The following is a 19,763-nucleotide window of genomic DNA, read 5'->3' on the forward strand; positions in this document are numbered from 1 at the left end:
TTTAGTCCTGATTGAGACCCCTGACGTTTCCCTAAGAGAGACTTAGTGACTTGGGGAGAGGGTCCTGAACTGAGCCTGACCTATGAGCTCCGTGCATGTGGTCTGCACAGTTGCTGTAGCCACGTAAGGCCTTCTCCCAGCTCCTCCCTCCCGGGGCACTTGACAAATGGGTTGGAGACAACAGGGTGCACATACAGTGCATTTCAGATTGTGATGCTAGGACTGAACCCCATCTATGACCAAGGAATGAGTTAAGCCATACAGTTGGCCCTCCACATCTGTACGTTGGTTGGCTGCAGATTCAATCAACCATGGATCAAAAACACCCACCCTCCAAATCACATAGCTACTAAACATCAAAACTTGTTTCCTTTCATTATTTCCTAACCAATCTAAAATAACAACCATTTACATGGCATTTACATTGTTTGGGGTATTATAAGTAATTATGAGATTATTTAAAGTATACAAGCTATGCATATATATGCTAAGCCACTTATAGAAGGGACTTCAGAATCCATGGGTTTTGGTATCCCTGGGGAGACCTGGAATCAGTCCCCTCACTGATATTAAGGGACAATGTAACTGCCCAAGAAAGGCTCCAAAAAAGTTATTTTTCATTTTCACACATGGCTGAAGGAAAAGAGTTTGGTTTGACCCAAGGGGATCAAAACTTGCATAAAATTAGGAAAGGTATTTCTGTGCTTTGTATGACCTTTTAGAGGAAGCCTAACAACTAGGTTAGCTATGGTGGGGTTTGTCTGGCAGAGCTCTGGTCAGACCTCAGCAGTGCTACAGAAGCTGACATAGTGAGTCTTTACCCAGCAGATGGAGGCTCGGAGATAAGATTCAAAAGGAAGCCTGACTGAATGAATGAGGCAAAGGATTTTGAATGGTTTGAACTTGCAGCAGTATTTTTGTTTTGTAGTTTGGGATCAAGTAAGCTGCAACACTGACTTTCTGATTGTAACTTGGCACCAACCGTTTGCAGTGATGCCTGTTTTTCATCTCTGTTGTCTAGACTTGGACAACCTTCCAGCAAGAGTTGGGGCAAAGCCTAGGGGGAGATCCCGGCAGAGGGATCTTTTCTGCTAGCAAAGAAAAAGGTGACTGTGGGCCCATAAAATGGGACCCCCTACTTAAGGTGAGGTGAGCTTTGTGTTTTCATTTCTATACAGATTTCTGCAGACTTTGCACATATGTAATTCATTCTCATAGCAATCGTGGGAGTTAGTTTATTTTTCAAACTGAATCACCCAGCCTTATCACAACAGTGCTAAAAAATACATGAGATAAAAGCAGCAGGCAGTGAAACAGGAGAATGGTTGTGTTTCTAGGTGGTGGGTGGACAGACAGGAGAGGACACGCAGAGTCCTCCTTTGACCAGCAAAGAACACCCTGAATGATCTGCTGGGCATCTGACTATTCATTTCAGGCAACAGTTTGGAGATAGTGAAAGCTATGCTCATCATATTTTGCAATGTAGTAGGAGGAAAGGCCAGTTGAGTAGTCCTTATACAAGATGCCTGGGACCCACTGTTTTTCAGATTTCACACTTTTTTAGATTTTGGAATATTTGCAAATGGTTGAGCATCCCTCATCTGCAAATCCAAAAATATACAAAATCTGAGATGTTTTGAGCATGATGTTGCTTCTCAAAAAATTTCAGATTTCAGAGTATTTGGGGTTTCTGATATTCACATTAGAGTGTCAACTATATATTCTCTGGTTTATAAAGAAGGAAATAGACCTTAACTGGGAGGAATCAACATCATGGAGAACACTTACATAAATGCTCAGAAGATATGAGACCTATTGAAGGTTGGTTGGTTCTTCACTCTGATGGAAGATTCAGAGAGACTGGACCTTAGACCCGTCTCAGAGGTTTTTCACATCAGGGCAGATGGTGCCTTCAGCTGTGACACAGCGTTTGTCCTCACTGCCCTAAGCAGAACCATTATGAGAGTCCCTGCTGATTGCGCACAGCATGGAACATTCTCAAACTTTATGATCTCTGTGGTTGCAGGGGTTTGCAGCAATCTTATTATCTTAACGGATAGACTGAGTTCTGAATGTTAGGTTCAGCCTGCTTATGAAGGAGAGAATAATGAGATTTCAGGCCTTGTGGTGGTTAATTAACTGTTTACATAAAAGGAAAACATGGACCAGAAGCAGCACTGTGCATATTCTGTAAGACTCAGCAGAGTGTGGAAAGGAAGGGGCCGCCCATCTGTGGGAAACCCACATATGCAAGCTTCAAATTAAGTCCACAATGGCTGTCCTTGAACACTGATTCAAAAGTAAGCAAAGATACTCTCTTACATAATCGAGTGAACCTGTCGTGTCTTCAGAGCTTGGTTGTGGGAACTTAGGGTGTAATATTAAAATGACAAGCAAATTTCAAATTTATTCTCCCAATCTAAAACTGCGTCGCCACCCTCCTCCCTGGTCTAGCTTTTGACCCACGCATGAACACATACACGCATGTACACACACACACACACACACACACACACACACACACACACACACACACACACACCCCAAGAGGCTCTAGGGAGCTTCTCTCCTCTCCATTTCCACTTTTCCAAAGTGAGGGTTTGAAGCAGCTGGCTGTGAAGTGCCTCCTACTCTCACATCCAATGATTCCTGGAAGGAAGTGGAAGGTGAGTTGACCCCTGGTTCAGCTTCCTGGGTGCTGATACACGGGAGCCGCCTCCAGCACACACACCCCTCTGACACACCCATTCATGCTTCACATCCCACAGATTCTGCAGGTACCTAAATTATGAGCACCTGAGCTTAGAAAACGAGAAAGAACTGGAACTGCTGCTGCTTTTAAATCTTTATTTGCCCCTTGTATTCTTTTCCCACCAATGCAAATTGTGGAGAAGAGCGAGGGGCCGCGTTTGGAGCCACACAGGCGAGCAGGCACAGGGATGTGACCCCCTGGCCCCAGCATCTTGTAAGCAGTAACGGGGATCTGCTGGGTGGGCCAGGGTAATGGCCACCGAACCTGCTGGAAGGCCCAGCAGGGAAGACTGCCTCCCAACTCCCACAGTAGTTTGTCTTTTAAAACACTAGGAACAGTTGCATTCATTGTCCTTTTCTTTTTTTGCTTTAATAATAAAAAAGAAAAACCAAAACCTTCTATAATTTATAAGCTATTTTTGCTATCTACATTATATATAAAATATAGACTCTGTTTATAACACACATCTTTTCCCCTTGATAAATAACTCTTTAAAATATCTAGTATACATGCCTTGACTTTTTATATATAAGTTTGCTTTTATACATATACATACATATATACTCATGTTTGTAAAACACAATAAATACATACTTGACAATGACGACCCAACCAATGCAATTTTGGTGAAAAAAACACAAAAACACATACACACAAAACAAATGAAAAGCACCAGGCAGCAAACAGAGAGTCAAAATTGCTAGAAACTTCTCCCACCCCTGGACAAGGCACAGGGCAGAATAAGGAGCAGGTCAGATCACAAGCTTTTGTTTCTTAACCTGGGATTAGACTCGGCATCACAAATAAATTACTGCGTTTATGAGGAGGAACCAAGGGGCTCATTCAATGATTTAGCCCTTGAGGTGGCTGCAGAGGACAGCAAGAACTGGACAGAGAAGGGGAGAGACAGAGACATCAAGACTCCATGGCTCTGTGTACTTCCTGCCAACACCTGCCCAGGTGAGCTCGGATGGCTGCACAAAGCATCAGGCCATTGCATTCAGCAGGTTCTTTTTGTTATTCTATTCACTGCTGGTGGAAACAGAGAGGACTGTAGCAGATTCCAGAGTTTTCAATAATGCAACACCTTAGGAGCCTGAAGGAGAGCCAGCCTCTTCGGCCTGCCTCAAGGGCTCTAGCAGATAAGCTTGGGGAGGGGGGGGGGAAATGTCAGCAGGCTACTACTTTCCACTCCTAACTGATGTGATCGTGCTCACTCAGCTGTGGCACTGGCTTTACAGCCAGATTCCAATGGGAACAGCAAACCCATCATTTACTTAGAGAAGCACGGGAGGTCTCAATTCCTCTGTAGGGAAGTCCCAGAAACCCCAGTCCATCTGGACTGTCCCCACTGGTGGAGACTCTGGGCTCACAATGCAAATACATATGACTTATCTTTCATCACCCTCCTTCCTCTCCCCAAAAAGGAATTGAAATGTGGAGTTCTGACAGTTGATCCCCCCTCACTCCACAAGCTACTCAATGTCATGACTTCTGCCCTGTCAACTCCAGGGCTTTACAGGCACTGAGTGGAGAAAGAATCCTGAGCTAGTCCAAGCAAGCCTCAGGAAACCCCAAAGGTGAATGTCCCCTATCCTTGCCAAAGAAAACGCCAATTAGAGATTATTCACATTACAATTACAATGGAAAAATTTTTTAAAGCTAATTTTCTGAGTATATTTGAGATATAACTGAGTTCATGAAAAATGAATTTACCTGTAAGAGCTCAGGGAATGCAGTTCAATGCAGTCAGTCCCAACCTCTCTACCAAATAGGGAACCTCAGAGCAGTCACTACCCCTCCCTTAGCCACCATTCCCAGTCCAAATCTCTGAGGGTGCTGTGTGAGGCAGGGTGAGACTCAGAGTCAGGAAACTGGGCTGGGGTGACGTCAGCCACCCTTTACCCTCTCTGGGACACAAGATGAGGGACTAAATGTATTAGATGTTGAAGTCCCTTCCCATGAACTGGATTTACTTTGTCCCCAGGATATCATCAGCAAAGCTGATTTCCTCCTATGCCCATCAAAAGAAAAGAGATCAGATCAGAAGCCCCATCTATAATCACAGGTCAAATCCAAGAGCTGCAACTATAAGACAAGATGGAGAGAGTAAAAGAATACAAATGTACAAATGCACGGCTCTAATCCCAGTCACAAGAAGTCAACCCGGAAAGCCCCACTCCCTGAGAAAAGATATTTTCCTATATTATACTCAGGCCCCCCCAAAGCAAAATCTAAGGTCATCTCTGATAGTCAGCCAACAATGTTTTGAAAATCTCCAACTCTGGTTTGTCTAAGTTTTTTGGTACTACAACCAAAGATAAAATTAGGAAGTTCGTTTTAAAAGAAGTTGAGTGCTATTTCCATTTGGGGAGGAAAAGAAAAATTGATCATTTCTATTTGCAGCTCTAATAACGAACTTTCTGGCAAAACACCAAATGTTGAATCCTGCTCGACAAGAGGGAGCCTCAGCTGAGAAGTAGACTCCAGGTCTCACTGGAGTCCACTCAGCACAGGGGGAGGGCAGCCCCTCTCCAGGGCTTGAAGGGCAGAAACAGAACTGGGCTTGGAGAAAAAGGTGGTAAATTCCGGTGAGTTCACTTCTGCTTTCTGGCTGATTTTTGGACAGTTGCTTTCTAGTGTGCAAAAGGGATGAAAACACCCAGTAGAGCTGTTCTTATGGACTGAATGAGATGCTCTGCACACTGTATCTGCTGCCAGGTAGGCCACACTAGATCTGAGGTGCCCCGTGATGCAATCTTCCCAGCAAGGGGAGAAGTCTTGGAGAAACAGTGATCCAGCCTCCAAAGTTTCCAAATAAGCCCAGGGCAATTCCCTTAACACTGTGCCTGCCTGAAAAGAACCCTGACCTGCATCTTCTCTGAGAATTTGGAATTTAGGACTTTTGTAGAGGCATCTACACAACGAAGGGTGCCAGACAGTCAAGGGGAAACTGAACGTGTAGACCTTAAAGGGCTGCCTCTGTTACAGCAGGCCCTTGAAACACATTAAAGAAATGGGCTGGGTTATTATTGGGAATTAGTCCTAGATCAAAGTCAGCAGATGGTACCCAGACACCTGAGGGTGCCAAGCTGAAACAGAGTCCTCAGGAATTCCAGTCTCACCTTGCTGCTTCCCACCAGTCTTTGCATGTGGTAGGACAAGTGCAGAAGGAACACTAAAGTATCTTAAACTCATTTGCTGTCATTTTTGTACTAAAATATGAGCTACCTAGGTATTTCCTTCCTCTTGTTTCTGTTTCAACCTACTACATGCATTTCAGTAGATAAAATTTGAGTACACTTACTAAAAATATTTTTCATGCTTCTTTTAAAGTATATGCCTTTTATATCCCCTGGCCTCAAACAAGAATTTGTGTTTATCACAGAGCTCAGAGGCCTTTGTGTGGGGGTAGGGGGAATCTCTACAGTGTTATGGTTAAGTACAGAAAGACAAAATGGAAACTCCAAGAATATCTACCTAGACTACAAATGATGTAGAAAAATGAAACCTGTGGAGTCACCTAGTTTTATTTCCCTTCATCCTTAATCACAGCCTTTCAGGCAAGCTAGGGAAAAAAAAAAAAAACAAAACCAACTTCTTTCTACAGTTTTCACAAAAACTACTTCTCCAGAGGGCAATTTAGAACAGAAACCCAAATAGTCCAGAAATGGGGCCCTTTGCTCCAACTAGCACATCTCCCAATTTTGAAGTGAGTCAACCTATCAGGGAACATAACCATGTCATGGAATTTCTGCTAACTAACCCCACCATGTTGTATAGGGGCCCAGGGAACAGGGTGATTCTTCCAAGAAAAGCAAGATTTACTCTTTTGTCCTAGAAGATGAACATTTCCCTGGTGCTTAGATACATCAAGGACTATTCCTGTGAGTAGGATCAGCCTGGGGGCTTTGCAGTGTATCGACTCCAGGGAGGAGGATGGAGGACCCTCTATTGGGACTGTTCCTTTTCAAATGTTGCCCATTTAGAGGCTGGGAGTGGCCTCCAGGGCCTTTAATTCCCTTCTAGTTCTGTTGCTGGTAATCTGAAAGGAAGTCTTCACCCCGGCTGTATGCCCAAGACACCTGTTTGACTTCAGAAACCTGTGAACAAAAGCTACGTAGCCTCACGAGGACTAGTCCCCACACCCAGCCTCACAAATGTATTATGGGATGGGGGTGTGGGTGAAAAGTTAGCAAAGACAACAATAATTCCACATTTCAAAATGTACTTGACTTGGTCTTTCTTTCAAGATCAGACCTGAATTTTAAAAAACTGATTTGGGGGACATTTGATGATAGTAAGTATTTACAAATGAGTGTATGGGCCCATGTGACGAGCCGTTCCCTTTTGGCACTGCCCACTCTTGAGCTTACTGTTGGCTGTCACTAATGGAAGCTGGAAAAGTGGATGAAAATACAAGAGAGCCAGGGGGCAAGTAGATTTTCCACCTTCAGCCTGATCCGCCCTGACATACAGCCCTCCGAGGCCTCCAAACCCCCATTCTAGAAACACTGAAAATCATGTTCCTTGCTATCTTTTTTGATAACTATTCAGTAGTTTTCAGGTGTCAGAATTCTAGAAGCCAAAGCTAAGGGAAAGAGCCTTGGCTTCTCATCTTAAGAGAATTCTGAGTGGAACTGAAGGCTTCCCTTTTCAATCTACCAAGCTGGGAAGCCCAGCTTGGTGTTGGAGCCCAAGCAACTCCAGGGCTATGCTCATTTTCCCTGTTTGGGGACTCACATTGCAACACTGGGGCACAGTGGCTGACCCAGCTCCAGAGGGCAGCGTGGGAACCTGCAGTCAGACCCCCACTTGGCGCGCGTTGTCTGAATGGCTCTCACTCAATCCGCCCTGCCTGGAAAGGTTGTAAAGCAGTTTTTGCATTGTTGACAAGCTCAGAGGGAGGGTTTACCCTCTGCCTCACCTGTTCCCATGCAGTGTGTGTTCTTGCTCACCCCTCTCAGCTTAAGGGAACCCTGCTCTCTGCTGCCATTCCTGATCTTTCCAACGTCAGCCAAGGGACAGTGCTTCCTTACCCCACAGGGAGAAGGATAAGGAACCAGTCACGCCCTAGGACTCCCCATGAGGAAGATCAATCAAAGAAGCTAAACCCTTTGCTTCTAAGGAGTTTCCCTTCGGACACTTCAAGTAGACTAAAAAGTGCCCCACTAACCCAACCCACTTCCATCTCTCCCTAGACTGTTAGGCTTCTGAGGACATGAGATGATGTGCCATCTCCTGCCAGTGGCAGGTGTCGGGGGAGCCTGGCTCCCATGGCCTTGCCCCCTGATGCAGGGCCATTTGGCTTGCAAAGGAGGCCAAGGTGTGGGGTGGATGAGGTAGGGAGGGAAGCAACCCCTCCTAGCTTCTCAGTGAAGGGCAGCAGAGGCAGCGAGCCTCCTCCCTCTCATGCAAAACCTGGCAAAAGACGCGTGGAGGATGGCAGGCCCTTCTGCCTATGCCCTGGCCGTGAGCTCAGCCCACCGACACTCTTTATTGGGGCCCTTACCTGGGCTGGGGTTCACCTTCTCAGATACCATCTACCCGTGTTCTATCCCCAACTCCCACGATCCCCAAGACCACCACCCTCTCACCCCTACGTGTTTCCCCTTCTCTGGGCCCCTCGCACAGAAGGTCTAAGTCCCGCAGGTCCTCAGTCTGTGCTAACAGTAAAGGGACATCCGGCTGCGGCGCATGGCCTCGCTGATCAGGTAGGCGGGACTCAGCTCCGGCTCCTCGGTCATGATGGCAATGTTCTGCCACTCGCCGGTCTGGCTGGACCTCTTGATGGTGTCCACCACACACAGCGCGTACAGGCAGTCGTCGAAGGTGGCGGCCATGGTGAGAGGCCGCCCGTCCCACGTGCGCCGGTCGTCCTGGTCCTGGAAGGCCTGGCGCACCGCCTGCATCATCTTCATGGTGCCACGAAGGTAGGGCGAGGGGATGTCGCTGAAGGCCTTCTCGGGCAGCAGGGAGTTGCTCACGGGCGTGGCATCCTGCAGCAGCAGCTCCTGCTCGGGGGCACTGTTGCGCTGCCCGTACAGGTCGGTGCCCACCGCCAGCAGGCGCCCGGCCGAGCCCACCACAGTCACATCCTGCTTGAACTCGCCGGGCACATTGAAGTTGAGGGTGACGGTGCAGCACACCCCGCCCTCCAGCACCATCTGGAAGGTGCAGAAGTCGTCACTGGTGATCTGGCGGATGCCCTTGATGTGGTCTGTCTGCTTGACAAAGGTCTTGAGCAGCCCGTGGACCTTGACGGCTTTCTGGCCGGTGAGGAAGGTGAGCAGGTCAATGATGTAGGTGCCCACCGAGTGCAGGCCACCGCCGCCCATCAGGTCGTCGCAGCTCCAGTTGTACTTCTTGCCCAGCAGGCTGCCGCTGTGCACCTGCACCTCGCACACCAGCAGCTCGCCCACGTAGCCCTCCTCGATCAGCTGCTTCATGCGCACGAAGGCCGGCAGGAAGCGCAGCACGTTGCCCATGATGCTCATGAGCTTGGGGTAGTAATGTGCGGCTGACATCATGCGGAAGGCATCCAGCGGCGTGGCTGTGCGGTCGCAGATGACATTCTTGCCGATGCCTGCGGGCGGGAGCAAGAACAGCCGGTCAGTGTTCACGGTGGAGTAAGCGGTAGGGGGCGCTGTGGCCGCTGGGACCGGAACCACACCTGAGCAGAGCGCCCCCTGCTGGGTTATTTTCTAACACCTTTCATTTATATAAAAAATACATCCTACATATTTCAATATTAATTTGGGGAGTATTAGGGATTGAACCCTGGGACACTTTACCACTGAGCCACATCCCCAGCTCTTTGAGACAGGGTTTCAATATTAAAGTATTTAATTTTAATATAAAGCCATGGTATTGACTTAAATAGTAAGTTTTATTTTAATGTATTTATTTAGCCTGTATTTTTAGAAATATTTTAAATGTCTGGCATAAAATGCTCTAATATTTATATAAATATATATGCATTTTACATGTATAAAATATATTAATTTATATTTTAATATTTACCTATAAATTATTGTTGTATTAGTACATATACAAAATATTTTGCTAAACTATGAAATGCTTTACAATAATTTTTACTAAAAATAATATATTAATTTAAAAATCCTACATAGAATATAATCTGGATAGAAACAGGATATAAGCAAATCCTAGCCCAGGGAATGTGATTGACACCCTGTGAAGGTGTAAGCTTTGGATACTGTCTCCCCCTCTCCCCACCCAAGTCCCCCAGGATGGTATCTAGAATGTTATCTTGTTTATTTTGCATTCTGGATTAAGACTGGCCCTGGTCACAGATGTTTGTTTAGTGTTTTTCTAGTCCCATAAAGAACACATATTCATTACATCTGGGGTGGGCAGTGCCTGGTTCCTCCCCTACCCCCATCTGCCTCAGGGTGGAGTTTGTTGCTTTTGGCCAGCAGAGTGCTGGCCAAATAAGAATTAGTCTTGTGTGATGTCTATCATGGGTTTATAAATTACCGGGAGCTGCAAGATGCCTCTCTGAGCCCTTTAGGAGACTAAGTGGTTCTGGGTCTGGAGAAAACAAAGGATCAAAGGAAAGCAGAGTGACAGGGAATGAGAAAGGGATTTATTCTGCAGAAGCAGAGTCAGGGAAGAAGAAAAACAACCCTGCTAGCCTGGGGAAACAGCCAACTGGAACACAGCAGAAAACTGTACAGGTGCTAGCAAGCCAGATAAGACGGATGCCAGGTGAGAGGACGTGGGGGCTCCGGACAGGGTCAAGGTGTGTTGCCTGCCTGGAGCAGTTCTTGGTAGTGCTGTCATTAGACCTTCAGATGGAGACCCAGGCACTCCAGCCACAGATGAGGAAAGGGCCCCAAAGAAATTGGGGTAATGAGACACATCCCCCAGTCCTACCTGTCCTAACTGAACATTTGATTGACAAAAATTGATAAGCTCTTGGAACAAATTGAGCTGAGATGGGGTTTTGCCCAAGTCCTGCAATTACAGGTGTCTGACCAGTAGGGGGCGCCACGACAAGGCCACCACGACAAGTGGCACTTGGCACTCTCATTTTCTCCAAGGAAGAATCAGCTGAACAGCAGAAGTGATGGGGCAAAGGGGAGAAAAGGCGTACAAACGATAGTCACCAACTTCCACATGCACACCTAGTTCTGGCCCCAAGTGGAAGTCTGGAGCCTGCAGAGTGATCAAATACCCTTTTAACTCCTAGCAGCCAGGTGCACACTGAAGCACTGGCAGTGACTGAACCACTGGAAGTGCCATGTACCTGCATGACAGAATGTTCCAGCAAATATGATCTTGTAGGCATTAAGCTCATGTTGCCAGGTCAGAGTTATATGTAAACAGATTGGTAGGTCACTGAAGGGGCAGGTAAAAATTCTGCCAATCCCTGCCTCACACCTGTTGGGTGTAGACTCCGGCCTCTGCTACACCCTGACCAGTACCTGACTGCCATCTCCTCAGTTTACTGGTCATATGAATGACACTCAAAGAAGTTTACTTTTTCTATTATAAAAAACTATAAAATAACAAAAGGAGAAAAGGATAAGTAGAAGAAAACATTCACCTTCCTCTGAATATTCACTCCTAACAATCATTGAATGGGTAATTATTGGCCACTCTATAGATGAAATGATTCTGCTGAAAGTTCCAGAAAATGCAAGAGGATCACACAAATTCTGCTTCATCCTGAAATTTGTGCCTGGATTCCCATGAATACGGGAACCCCCTCTCCTTGGACTATTGTTATATATTGTGGTTTCAGACTATCCAGTAGGGTCCTCAAGGATAAAGACCAGGTCTGTCATTCATGAAGTCTTTCCTATGCTCACAATCCTAACAGCATGTCCTGAATGGGGCCGAGACACAGCAAATGTTGTCACCTGACCCCACCTCTCTGCCTGCCATCTTTTATGACAACCATGCTTTATAGACGGGTCTTGGTAACACCTTCACATACAGAAGTCTCAACAATTGGAAGGAATATCTAGGAATCCATCTCAGCTTTGTGCCCAAAGATGCTGTTCACTGTGTTACTTAAGTGACAATCTAGGAACACTGCAACTGCCCAAGAATGGGTAGGAAAACTGGAGACCAGCCATATAATAGAATACTGTGCAGTCACAGAATCTGATGCCTAGGAAGACTGTCCAGGGGCCAGCAAGATGACTGTGATGTCACGGTCCTGGAAAAGGCTCTATTCATAAACTACTACGATCTCAATTTGCTTTAAAGAGACAGAAGGAGAAACCACGGAAAGGAATACCTCAGTGCTTGGAGTGGTGAATGCTGATCAGTAGGACGATGAGTGATTTTTCTTTCTCTTTTATTTTTGGAGCTGGGGAAGGAAGCCCGGGCCTTGTGCAAGCTAGCAGGTGCTTTACCACTGAGCGACATCCCCAGCACCAACATTATCCCATAGTTTCTAATGTTAAAAAAAAAAAGACTAATTATCTTTTTTTTAATCTTAACTGGTGAGATGGGGCCTTTGAAGGACAGCACTCGCAGTGACAGCAAAAAGACCCTGGAGAGTCTCTGATGGACGGGCAGCTCCAGTTCTTATGGACCTGAACTTTGTTAGCTTCAGTGGCTCAGGCTCTGTTACCTACTCTCCGGCTCCAATTGCTCAGAACCTCTTTATGAGGGGGGAAAAGACTGCCCTGGTCTCACCTTGCATAGCCCAGGGGACAGTCCACTTCCTCACTCCCAGTGAACTTTAGCAAAGGGACAGGAAGGCCATCCCTGCATCCATACGCCTCACAGAGAACCACACCAGACATGGTGCTTTAGGTTTCCATTTACACTGTCTTGTAGCCAAATGTGGTGCCCTCCTTCCAAGACAAAAGATTAAAACCTTCAGGCCTTCAGACACTCTTACAGAAAATCACGCTGCACAGAATTCAGCAAAAGCACTTGAAACAGATGGATTCCATTTCACTCCGAATACAGTCAGTGCTGGGAAAACAAGAAGTGCCTGGAAAACGTGTTTTGTGTTTTGCCAAGGCCTGATGGCTTCCGAGCAGGGCAGTTCAGCTAAGCCCTCTGCAGTCAGTGATATCGGGCATGCTGGTGACAAGTGGCCATCCCTGGCTGCTTCCACCCAGATCGCACACTCCAGGCTCAGCTTGCTCCCTTGGGGGTCTGTCCCTGTGTCCAAAAATGGATGTCTTGGAGGTGGCCGTGAGTGGTGGCAAGACACACAGGGACTGCCCTGGATCTTCTGAGGAGCCCTGCTAGCCCTCCTCTGTGTAGACCATGACCCCTTTGTAGGAGGAAAGAGGGCTGAAGTCAGGTCTTTGGGGGAGCTTTGGACTTGAACCAACCTGATTTTTCAAGACAAGACTCCTTCTTCAACAAATAAAGTAAGAGCTATGTGCCATCAAATAGAGACAGATAACTTCCCATCGATTCACGGAGCTGAGGTTGGAACAGTGGGAGACTGACAGGGAGCCCTCAGAAGGTGCAAGTTCTCCCAGCAAAGCAGGGTGCCTACCCTCTGTCAGAAGCGCTTAAATTCAGTAATTTCCGAAGTAACTGCACTGCCCTCCCGGGGGATAGGGGCACTTGGCTTCCTCCAAGCTACAGAGCATGCTTTCTGTAACTGAGCTGAAGTACCCATGGCCCTCTTGAGCGTGCGTGCTAGAGAGAAGACACCAAATGCCACCTGCAATCGGCTGCCCCTTCACTCTCTGAGCTCAGGCTCTGCAAGTCAGAGGTGGGTCCTGGCTCACATCTGTGCATCTCTTGATGCAAATGTTGCCCCCTGGGAGCTTGGGCAAGGGGTTTCTCATTGATACCTCTAGACAAAGACACAGGCTCTCTGCTCTCCCACAGAGCAGGTGCTCTGTGCTGATCAGGGAGGCGCTTGCAACCCAGATACTGGACCTATTCCCTAACATAATCAGCCTGGAACTTCAAAGCAGGTCTCCCTGCCAGCACATTTCCAATTACATACTCCCTTATCTAATCACGCTGGAAATCTCTGAGGCCAATGCTACTTTCCCACCAGTTCCTCCTGATTATTCCACTTGTGTTGACAGCCCCTTATCTTGTGGAAGCCAACACAGATACTGGTCCTCCAGACCAGCTTGCAACTGTCCCAGCATACAGGCAGAGCCCTCCAAAGAAATCCCATCAGCAGGGCTTCCCAAGTTCCCCTACAATTTGCAGAGAGACGTCTTGCTCCGCATTTCAAGCGGGAAACTCATTATCTTCACGATATCTGATACCTGTTCCTTCAGCGTTCCTGGCACTGGGACCAGCGAATGAAGAGGAAAGCTGATTGGGAGCCATAACCTAGTAGAGAAGAAGAACCAGGAAGTGGGAAAATACAGGCTGCAAATCTAAGAGACAGAGGAGCCATGAGAAGGTGGGCTGCTCAGCTGATTTGGACCAGGAAAGCAGCTCTACTGGATAGATGACATGTCAGCAGGGTTCTGAAGCATGTGCAGGAGTTCGCCTGTTTATCAGATGTTCAAGTCATCCTTCAGATGTTGCTCCGTTTAGAAAGTGGGATCTGAGAAATCTCTACAACTGGACTGTTCACAAAGATCGTGTCTGTCCTGATGTGCAATTTTCTGAGGAAAAGGGCCATTGGATTCTTGAGAATCTAGCATTCAAACAAAGATTAAGCAGATCTGGAGCTCAGAAGAGTAAGAAGCACATCAAAGACCAACATCTGGATTTAGCAGAACTAGGCACTGTATGTGAACAGCCAGGGTTACTTGTGATCTCTCCACCCAGCACCCAGAGACCTGGGACCTTCCATCGGCTTCACTGGCTCACGACAACACTCTGTGTAGTCCAACTCTATCTCCTGTCCTTGCTCCAACACAGGTGCACACACACCACTTCCTTTTTTCCACTTACAAAGTGCAAGAGAGTGGCCTCATTGTAAGCAGAGATGACTCATCTACTCCCACGCTGCCCCGGCAGCGTGTAAGCTGTAAGCTGGAGAAGTGTAAGCTGGAGAAGAGCCCCACACAGAGATGAAATCCCCAATCTTTAATCCCCACGAGAGTTCCTGACAATTACAACTCCCCAGCTCAAACCATTAGTCTGATCTGCGCAGAGTAATGACGACACACGGTAGCAACTGCCGCCGCTTATTGAGCACTTTATGCAAGGGGGAGGGGCGAGTGTCTCCCACGCATTTGCATTTTTCAGTCAACATAACCCATATGAGCTGGCACTATGACTGTCCCCACCTTCCAGAGATGGGAACTGAGCCTCTGAGAAGGAGAGCATCTGGCCCAGCTCCTCCTCAGTGCAGCCGAGATTGAACCTGGATTGTCAGGCTTTGGAGCCAGCCTGGCCTCTGCCATCTGCCCACCCTGTCTTAGGTGTATCTAGCGCCCATGTCACCCTGAGACATGCCGCCACCCCTGCCAGTTCTCACAGGTGCAGCGTCTCAGCTCACGGCACAGGAGGGCTGGGGACAGCCCAGTGAGTGGCTGCTGCCAGCAGCAGAAACCAGGGCAGACGGGTGGGGCTGCTCAGCTGGGGGACAGCTGAAGGCCCAGAACATCTTAAGTTTCCATCCTAATTTTGAACTTGAGATGGAAATGGGTCAGGGTGACCCACATTCGACTCCTTTGTCAAGGCCCCATGTCATCAATGGACTCTGAAAGGAAGCAGCCCAGCTGGCAGTGGGGGCTTGAGGCTGAACTGAATGATGGCCAAGGGCTTCCTACCTGGAACCCACCTCAGAGCAGCTCCTCTCCCGCCCCCTGCCTCCATGCAAGCCTGTTTGTTGGCCAAGCCCTCTTTCTGCACAAGAGCCCACATCGTTCTGGGATTTTCTCAATCTGCCTCCTCTGCATTAGTGTCACCTAGCCGCCGAGTCTCTCACATCCCTAAGAGGGACAGGGCCAGGGGATCCCGCACATCTCCATCACTGCAGGTTCTGGATGAGACTGGGGTGAAGATAAGATGTTGGGGAGCCCCTGGCCAGCTGCTTCTCACTGGGCATTCCCAGGAGAGACAAGGAAAACTACTTTTTACCATCCCAGGAGAGACAGAGGAAAGCAATTCAGCATCAGCAGACAGATAATATGCAGGAGGCAGAGCCCTGCAGGCTAGGGGCCAGCTCCCCAGGTGGGTGGGCCTGGGCCACCTTCCCTGCCTGTTGGTGGCACACACTGACTGGAGTGGAGGGGGCATTGAGATGGCAGGAGGTCAGAGGACTGTGAACTCCAAAAGTTGAGTCCTGCTGCTTTGGTCTCAAATAGCCAAATAATCCCCACTGTACTTCAGTGGTCATTACGCTGGGGGGCAGCCTGGTGTGGACACTCTTGAGCCCATACGGCCATTCCACACCTGGTCAGGCCAAAGGGCACCAACTGGATCCAAGGGACATAGCTAGAGCCTCCTAAGGAAGTCTCCCTTTCTCTGCAGAAAGTAGCCACCCCAGGCAGGAGAGGAGGGTACCAGGGGTGAAATGCAGAACCAGAGCCACCAAGAAAACAAGCTTCTCAAAACAGGTATGATACAGCTGGATGAGATCACAGGAAGGGACTATCATAACAAGAAAGAGAAATGTTGGGTTTCTTCTCCAGAGAAGGAAACTAGCCAGGCAGTCATCGGCCGAGCTGTGTGGTGCCTCTGTGGTCAGACGGCAGGTGCACCAGTGTGTGGGTGGCAGTTCTCTCGTGCCACCACATTCAACTACCACAATTCACGCAGCAGCTTCATACAACACCTGCTCGCTATCTGTCAGGTCACTAGGTCAGAAGTCCAGGGGGCTCAGCTGGGTCTCTGATTAGGGTTTCAGACAGCCATTCCGGAGAAGAATCTGCTTCCACGCGCATTCAGGATGTTGGCCCTGGGATTGTGGGACTGAGGTCTGTTTCCATACCAACAGTCCAGTCCAGCTGGCGACCACGTCTCTGCCCTGTGCCCTGCATCCTCCAGCCATCGAGAGAATGCGGACACCATATCCTTCTCTCACTTGGCGTCTCTCTGACTCCCCTGGAGCCACCAGCTCCAGAGGCCTTTCCACCTTAACGCCCTCTTGTGATTAGATCATGCCCACCCAGACGGCCGCCTCTTGGAGGCCACAGAACTACTCACAGGGATCTCACCAGAAGGCGAAAGTCACGTGCCCACCAGTGACTCTGGCCCAGCCTGCACATTTGTTCTGAGCTCTAGAAACTTTAGAAAGGCTTTTCCCGAAGAAGTCTCCAGGACTGGGCCAACACAGAGTGCCTCTGACCTGTGTCTGCATTGCCTTCAAACCTCCCTTTGTTTCTGGATCTTTCAGTCGGTTTTCCTCCATCGAAAAGAAAGTCTCAGTGAGGTACTCTGGAGTTTTAAAATCTTTTTTGTACCTTCTTGTTAACCAGGAGGTTGTGGCCCTGACGCCAGGCTCCCTGGGCAGTAGGAACAGGTGCAGGGTAGGCAGTAGGAACAGGTGCAGGGAATAACAGTGTCACATGCCCACTAGGTGTCACGGGTTCCCACAGGCTCATCTAAGCACCACAAGGGCACCATTTATACAGAATGGGGAAACTGAGGCTCAGGGACTGGGGTTGCCCAAGCTCCGCTCTGTGTGGCAGGTCCAGGCTGCACAGCTGTGCCACCATCCCCACCCGGCGTGCCCCACCTAGAGAGTGGCTCCCTGCAAAGGACAGCCCGAAGCTATCAGAAGAATTAAGAAACCCTAAGCCCCGGATTGTTGCAAAGTGACTATGGATGGCCATGGAGGGAGGGCAGAGTCTTCTAGAAGCGAGAAGGGTGGAGAGCAAGAAGAGCCAGGGGCTGGACGGGGGAACACAAGGGTTGTTGCCCTGGAGAGCAGCCATCGAGTTGCTCCACATCCGGGGCAGAAAACCAGCCAGAGAGCAACTGAAAGATGGTTATCAGGAAGGACAGTAGCTGGGGAAACTGGCCATTGTGGTGACAGGGTTGACACAGCCGAGGAAAGGAAGCCCCCAGGGGCTCCAGCCTGCTGCAAGTGGGCGCCTGCCATCTTGGCCAGAGGAACTGGCAGCAGTGGCCGTGCCCCATGCTTCACCTCCACGAAAGTGGGGTAGCAGGAGGAAAGTCACTGTGGGCCGTACTCACATGGCCTCAGAACTGCAGATCATGGCGGGGGATGAATACCTCAGGGTGGCCAAAACCCACCCAAACCCAGCCAGTGCTCCACACTTCCTCCCACAGACACAGGGAGCCTCGTCCTTCAGCCAGAGGGGAAGGAAGGGTGTCAGCAGGAGAACCATGTTTCTCTATAGTCTCCAACTAGAGCAGTGTGGCCCCTCCCACAGCCAGAGGTGAGCATCCAGGCTGCCCCAGGACAAGTGGTGGTGACTACCAACATGGGGTTCCCAGAGCATCTCCACCTGCAAGTCAGACGAGGCTTGGGGAGTCGGGGAAAGGCACTGAGGCTTGGAGAGGGACCCTATCCTACTGAGCCACGGGTGTCTGGGATGTTGGGGAGCTGGGTATGTCAGTGGGGGGGTGGACATCTGCCACTTGGGAAAGCTGCCCTGTCTCTGACTCTCCCTGCTATGCTGGGCTGGGGAAATTCCCCTCCTGAGGGTCTTGGTGGGAGGAACGGCTTCTCTCCCCTGCAGCAGCCAAGCCAGCAGCTTGTTTACCCAGCAGCCTTTGTAGCAAAGGCATGGGCGGGCCCACGCCCGGGTTTGCCCAACCAGGGACACCACCTGGGCCTGGTACACAAGGAGGAAGGTGGAGGTCAGGGTAGCAGTGGGGAGTGACTTCTAAATTCTAGGCTGGGGTGGCAGCCCTGCCCATGATGGCTTCTGTCACCCAGGGCCAGTATCCCCAATTCCAACCATGGAACCAACTCTGACCATGCTGGATGGGGTCCCCGGTCCAGCTGCCGAGCCTTTGTTTGTTCCTCTGGTTTTCCAAGCCTACTTCCTCAGCCCCCCGGATGTGTCTGTGAGGCTCCCATGTCCTTTCCGAAAATTCCATTCTGCTCAAATCAACCCCGTAGATTGCCTGTTGGCAATTGGAATGTTTCTCGGGGAGCACAGGTTTCCAAGCTTTCTGGAGCTTGTCTGAAAAGATTGATTTGAGTGCAGAGGAATCACTGAGTGCCTATTAATAAAGGAGCCCGGGATCCAGATGATTTATTAGACAGGGAGGGGAAATGGGGAGCGGGGCTGTGGACTGATGTTCTGATTCCTGCGTTTGCAACATCTGTGACCTGAGCCATTTAACATTGAGGAAACTCAGCTTCCATATCTGTAAAAATCAGAATAATAATGCCTGCTTCAAATGGCTGCTTTGAGGATGGGACCACATCGGCACTGTCCGGACCCATGAAAAGTGGCCACAGACGTCTACTGGAGTCAATCGTAGATCCGAAAATCAAGGCACAATTCAGCTCTGAGAGCTGCAGGAATTCAAAACAAGCCAGAGGCAGGGAGGGGCGTGTGACAGCGTGGGGGTGAGGGAGGTACAGACTCTAAGCAGTTCCAGGCCTGCCCTGGTGCAGAAGCCATCTGGACACAGAGCCGATATCTGGCCCTCCAGCCTCCCAAGATGCAGACAGTCTGGAGGACACAGCGCAGCCTATAGGAAAATAAGCCTCTCACCAGCAGTGTTCACTGCGGAACACTGCTGCATTCAAATCCACGCTCCTGGCCAGGGCCCCGTGGGCCGGGTCCTGACGCCCCTATGGATGAGAACCACAGGCAGAGCCGCAGCCGAGGGTTGGGCCTGGGTGAGCGCTGAGGTGGAGGCTGGCAGGAGAACTTCAGCCAATGTCAAGTTCGCTCTGTGCCCCTCACGGCCTGGCAGAGGCTTGGGCTGGCATTACCGGCTGTCTGGGGTGAACCCAGGGAAGCAAGGCTGGGCAAATGTAGGGCAAATGTAGGGCAAAGGCCACCTGAGAGTTTAACTGAGCACCTCATTAGCTGCTCCTCGTAAATAAAGCTCAGCTGGACATGGAAGGCTACCGGTTAAGCCTCTCCTGCCAAGGGACAAACTTTGCCCCGGGTCACAGCTGTTGTTTGGACAGCTCTGTGTTACTAACCTC

General features: G+C 49.2%; 1 protein-coding gene across 1 annotated transcript in view; it reads right to left on the reverse strand.

Moving 5' to 3' along the window:
* Positions 1-2,833: 2,833 nt before the first annotated feature.
* Gfod1 (Gfo/Idh/MocA-like oxidoreductase domain containing 1) overlaps positions 2,834-19,763 on the reverse strand; it is a 99,661-nt gene continuing 82,731 nt past the window's right edge. Inside the window, exon 2 of the mRNA XM_005329125.5 lies at positions 2,834-9,338. Within this exon, the coding sequence (XP_005329182.1) occupies positions 8,419-9,338 (920 nt within the window). The 3' untranslated portion in view covers positions 2,834-8,418. The remainder of the gene's footprint in view (positions 9,339-19,763) is intronic.

This window comes from Ictidomys tridecemlineatus, chromosome 8 (genome assembly GCF_052094955.1).
Source record: "Ictidomys tridecemlineatus isolate mIctTri1 chromosome 8, mIctTri1.hap1, whole genome shotgun sequence".
Classification (NCBI taxonomy): Eukaryota; Metazoa; Chordata; class Mammalia; order Rodentia; family Sciuridae; genus Ictidomys; species Ictidomys tridecemlineatus.